This window comes from Stegodyphus dumicola, chromosome 11 (genome assembly GCF_044657685.1).
Source record: "Stegodyphus dumicola isolate Sdum_Otavi_A_Nest chromosome 11, ASM4465768v1".
In the NCBI taxonomy this organism is placed as follows: Eukaryota; Metazoa; Arthropoda; class Arachnida; order Araneae; family Eresidae; genus Stegodyphus; species Stegodyphus dumicola.
In genome coordinates this window covers 144,778,691-144,784,690 of record NC_140778.1, presented here as the reverse complement: position 1 = coordinate 144,784,690, position 6,000 = coordinate 144,778,691, and the positions used below count along the sequence as shown (strand labels likewise).

General features: G+C 31.3%; 1 protein-coding gene across 1 annotated transcript; it reads left to right on the top strand.

Moving 5' to 3' along the window:
- The first annotated feature begins 854 nt into the window (after positions 1–854).
- Positions 855–5,805, top strand: LOC118202296 (uncharacterized). Its single transcript, XM_085827290.1, has 2 exons — positions 855–1,098; positions 1,788–5,805. The coding sequence occupies exon 2, from the start codon at positions 1,939–1,941 to the stop codon at positions 2,620–2,622; it is 684 nt and encodes a 227-aa protein (XP_085683416.1). The 5' UTR covers positions 855–1,098; positions 1,788–1,938; the 3' UTR covers positions 2,623–5,805.
- The last annotated feature ends 195 nt before the right edge of the window (positions 5,806–6,000 follow it).

Sequence of the window (6,000 nt, the reverse complement as noted above, 5' to 3'; positions counted from 1 at the left end):
TGATTTAATTTATGAAATTTAAAGTATTAGTGATTTAATTATGATTGTTCATCACTAGCTTACTACATAACTTAATATATTTTCATATTTTGTTGCCAGCTCTAACAGTTTTCCCAGATGCACTTCTAAATTTCATTGTGTACTCATGTACTATTCTATCTCCTATAGAGGCGCGGCGGTTACCGCCTTATTCTCATTTTTCCAAGCCTTAGGGCAATACCATGACAGGCAGTTAAAGCAGTGGGCTGCTAAATGCTGTCTAAATCAGATAACTGAACTGAACTGAACTGACCGAAAGAGCTCTCTGTCAATCAAAAACAAAATGCTTCTCTATACTTCCATCATTCGACCAATATTTTTGTATGCTTGCACCATCTGTGGTAGATCTGCAAAAACACACATCAAAAAACTGCAAAGCTTCCAAAGTAAGACCCTGCGTTTAGTCATTAATGCAGCCTATTATGCCCGTACAGATGTGATTCATTCGGATTTTAACATTAAACCTGTAGACGTTGTTATTAAAAAAACTTTGTCAAAATTTATTCCTCAAAAGAGAACAGACTGATAACCGTGCACTTCAACAGTTACCGGCCTACGATCCTGCTATTTGCAGCTCGAAGAAAAGACCTCGCTCAATCATGGGACGCGAATACGGCATCTATCCTCCAGCTAAAAGGCGTAGACATTTCCAGCGCCCGGACCATGAAGGACGTACTTAGCCAACACCTCCTTATAGAAGGTAGCCGGGACACTGAAGCGAGGGGAAGCTCTGACGTCACAGGTAGTCGTCTCTGACTCACCTCGCTCCTTCAAACAAAATCAAAGCCCCGTAGTTGAGCCAAGAGCGACGAACGTGGAGCGGTTATTTGCGTTAGCGACAGAGTTTTTATATTGTCTCGTGCTTTTTTTATATATTGTCTCGTGCTTTTATAATTTTATACGATGCCTCATAAATGTGCTGTAGCCACATGTCGTGGTAATTACAAAAACGGACCAAAAGTGGCTGTATTCAAGTTTCCAAATGAGACTGAACTCCGGATGAAATGGATAAGGAGTCTACGAAGAAAAGATGGCTTTCAACCTACTAAACATACCAGAGTAATTTCAATTTTACTGCATTTTTTATGTTTTGTATCTTTATACTTTTATTGATAGGTATGTGATGTTTATGCTTACGATATTAGATTTTGATCTGTGGGTAAGAAGTTTTATGTTTGAAAGATTTTAATCTTGCCTGTTTTAATCATTTCAAAAAAATATTTTCCTTCAAAGTTTTATGAATGAAATAAAGTTCCATATAACAGGAGTAATTCTAAATTTAGTAGTTACATAAATGCCAATAATTTGTAAATGCTTTCTAGTATACTGTGCAGGCAGATTCTGTAGTTATTCCAAATTTATCATAATTTATATGACAAGGAACTACTAAGTAATCATAATAGGTTTCATTTTAAAATTTTTGTAATGATATATGAAAGTTTGGTATGATGTATTCAAGGTAATTATTTGTATTTGGTAACCAGTGTTTGTTGTAAACAATTATCTCAAATATATAATTTTCTTTAAATGTAAATAAAGCTGTAATCATTATGATGAGCATTCCAGATTTTACAAATTACTTAAGTTATACACATAATTGAAATGATATTACTGGTTTTTTAATTCCTATTTATGTATCAAATTATTTATTTAAATCATAGGGCTTATTGACTTCTGTTACTAAATATTAACATGCATCTAACTTTTGTACTCACAACAAGTTGATTTTTGAATATTTTCTTTTATAGGTATGTGAATTACATTTTCGATCAAATGAAATAATACGAGAAATCGAAATGTATGATGAGAAATCAGCGAAGTTAATTAAAGCCCCAATTTCTAGGCCACGTTTGAAAAAAAGGATGCATACCTTCTCAGTTCCCTGATGGCCCATCCTACATGTCATCAAATTCTGTATCGAGTATGTCACCAGAAAAGAAGAAAGCTCGTTTAGAAGAGAAATACCTGGAGAAAGCGATAGAAGAAAGTTTGAAAATGAAAGAACGGTATGATAATGAACGATCATTTGAAAGTTTAATTGAATTCAATAATTGCCTAGAACATCAGATTTTAGAAACATTTTGGACAACTGTACATACTGAAAATTCAACTATGTTACTTCATATTTTAAGTGACCCAGCTCCAGAAATTCAGAAATCGGTAGTAATAAATGAGGATTTAACAGTATGTGTTTATATTAAAAACATCGCTATAAAATCTATTGGTAAATTTGTTTTCCCTCTAAAAATTAGTAATGTAAATATGTTTCTAGAAGTACTAAAGGAAGTTGAAAGTCTGTCTCATAACTTACAAAATGAAGAATATATTAAGAATTCTATACAAATTGTGGATGATATGCTTTCAGAATTGAAAAGAGTGTTACCTGAAAAAGAAACTGAACAGAACTTCCTTTCAGAGCAAGTAAATAAACTAAATGAGCAAGTAAATAAAGAAAGAGAAGTATCGATATACTCCAGATTTACTTATTTTTTGCAGTTTGTTAAACTCGATCTCACCGCATGCATACAAGTTTTTACGACATTCAGGTTACATTTCTATTCCCCATCCACGTACTATTCATAGAATTTGTTCGTTTTCTCTTAATCCTATTACTGAGCAATTTAATGATGACTTTTTAGGATATGTTAAACAAAGATGCAAGGATTTAGAAGAAAATGATAAAACTGTAATTATTATGATGGATGAAGTGCATTTAAATTCATGTTTCGATTTTAAAGGAGGAAATTTATCTAAATTGTAAAAACCTGTGTATTGAATCTCTGGAGCAAGAAAATATTGGATGCACTTTCTCAGGAAGAATAACTATTACAAATGAAGATATACAAAATGTTCAAAATGACATACCAATTTTAATGTATATAGCTGGTTACTGTAGTTATAAAGTTGTGAAACTATTAAGCTGTGATATTTGTAAAGGCAATCTAACTATTGATAAAGAATTAATTGTAGAAAATGAAGGACAGTCTTGGATAAAAAGATTTGATAGAGGACTTCTATATCCTCATCCTGATGTACTAAATTCAGTAATATATAATTATGTTGTTATTCAAAAATTTGTATCTGAAGAATTTGAGAATGAATTTTTATTTTCTGCAAATCAGAGGGATATAGCATGTAACTTAACTCTAGACATACTGATAGAAAATGACATTTTTTTAAATCTAGATGATTGCCCTAAAGCTCATGAGTCACAGAAAGTGTTAAAGCAGATTCTTTGGTCATCAACGAACACATTTTTAAATAATTATTGCAAATTAAAGAATGATACACTAAACCAGAAAAGCATTGCAAAAGAGTGCAAATTGAAAACTTTAAAGCATAAATAAAAATATAATGGGTGTTTAGCAATTAAACATTTAAAAAATGTAGGTTTTAATTCAAATGATGCTGTATTTCATAGACTAGTAAGTTTAGTAACTTTAATGCATGTAACAAGACACAAAAAATTAATTGCAAAGCCTAGTGATGTTAGTTCATATTTATTTCTGTTGAAAAAATATTTTCGCATCTAACAGTTACTGTTACACATTATTGTGAATTCCTTATTATTTTTTTTCTACTCATGTATGCTGTCTGTTTAACCTTGAGATCACTTGAAAAGTAATAGTAACGAAAAATTCATTTCTATGCATCTATGTAAATAAGTGTCTGGGTTGTATTTTAAGTGGTCCTTATTATTAATGTGGATATCAAATTAGTGTTAACATATGGTAAGATTCTTTATCATTATAATTGACTTGAAATATTGAAAAATTCATTTCCTTGCCCTTAATTTGTTGTGTAAAAAAGTGTCTGCGTTATGTTTTTATGTGGCCACTACTTTTATCATTTGGGTATAATTTTGGTGTTAACATGATAAAATACTTTATCAAAGTAACAGTTATATGTTTCAAAATGCTTACAAAATGTTATGTATATAATAACTGCCACTGTTATACTGGTAATGGGTCATTATACTTTTGTTGATATGGACAGATATTGACTGTTTTACATTCAGATGACTTGAAATATTGAAGAAGGCATGTCCTTTTTTTAATTTCTCATCGCGTAAAAAAATGTCTCGGTTTGTGTTTGTGCGGCCACTACTTTTATCATTTGGATATAAGTTTGGTGTTAACATATGGTAAAATGCTTTCTCCTGATAAAAGTGATATGTTTCAGCATGGGTACAAAATGATATGTATATAATAACTGCCACTGTTATACTGGTAATGGGTCATTATACTTTTGTTGATATGGACAGATACTGACTGTTTAACATTCAGATGACTTGAAATATTGAAGAAGGCATTTCCTTGCCTTTAAATTGTCATTGCGTAAAAAGGTGTCTCGGTTTGTGTTTTAGCGCAGCCACTACTTTTATCATTTGGGTATAAGTTTGGTGTTGACATATGGTAAAATGCTTTCTCCTGATAAAAGTTATGTTAGAGCATGCTTACCGAATGATATGTATATAATAACTGCCACTGTTATACTGGTAATGGGTCATTATAATTTTGTTGATATGAACATATACTGACTGTTTTATATTTAGATGACTTGAAATATTGAAGAAGGCATGTCCTTTTTTTAATTTGTCATCGCGTAAAAAAGTATCTCGGTTTGTGTTTTAGTGCGGCCACTACTTTTATCATTTGGGTATAAGTTTGGTGTTGACATAGGGTAAAATGCTTTCTCCTGATAAAAGTGATGTTTCAGCATGCTTACCGAATGATATGTATATAATAACTGCCACTGTTATACTGGTAATGGGTCATTATAATTTTGTTGATATGAACATATACTGACTGTTTTATATTTAGATGACTTGAAATATTGAAGAAGGCATGTCCTTTTTACTTCCTTGAAGTATTGTAATCGCGAAAAGTTTCAGGCAGCATATTTCACCGAAAATATCCATTTTGACCGCTATCGAATGCAATTTAACGATGTTTTTGCACCATATCTGTACGTAAGGACAGAATAAAATACTCTTTTCCTTCAAAAAAATTATAAAACTGCTTAAAAAAACTTAAACTAAAATTAATTCTGAAGAGAATTTTTCGTGGCTTCTGTACGAACGTATGTACGTACGTTCGTGCGTACGTACATATCTCACATAACTCAAAAACGAGTAGCCTCAGAACGTTGAAATTTTGTATATAGGACTGCTATAACATGTATATGTGCACCTCGTATTTTGGTTGCAATCGGCCACACAAAACGTATATAAATATATTTATATATATATCCACTCTATGACTTGAAATATTGAAGAAGGAATTTCCTTGCCTTTAATTTGTCATCGCATAAAAATGTGTCTGGGTTATGTTTTAAGTGGCCACTACTCTTATCATTTTGATATAATTTTTGTGTTAACATATGGTAAAATGTTTTATCGAGGTAACAGTTATATGTTTCCAGCATGATTAGAAAATTGTATGTTTATAATAGCTGCTGCTATTATACTGGGAATGGGTCATTATAATTTTGTTCATATGGACATGCACTGACTGTTTTATATTCAGAGCACTTGAAAGATGATAATATTGAAAAATTCATTTTCGTGCTGTTGAGTGTTTGCTGCATAAAATGGTATCTGGGTTGTATTTAAATGGCTACCACTTAATGTTTAGTAAGTGGTTATCATTTGGTGTTAACATACTGTAAAATGCTTTCTCATGATAAAAGTTGTGTTTCAGCATGCTTACAAGATGACAAGTTTATGGTAACTGCTGCTTTTATACTGAGAATGGGTCATTATAATTTATATTTTTTATATGGGCATGTACTGACTGTTTTACACTTAAAAATATTGAAAAATTCATTTCCTTGTCTTTAATTTGTTGTTGTGTAAAAAAGGGTCTATGTTGTGTCTTTAAGTGGCCATTACTTATATCATTTGAGTATAATTTTCATGTTACCATATGATAAATTACTTTATCAAGATAACAGTTATGT

Bases quoted from the DNA above. Each gene is read 5' to 3' on its own strand.
- LOC118202296 (XM_085827290.1), top strand. From the start codon at position 1,939: ATGTCATCAAATTCTGTATCGAGTATGTCACCAGAAAAGAAGAAAGCT.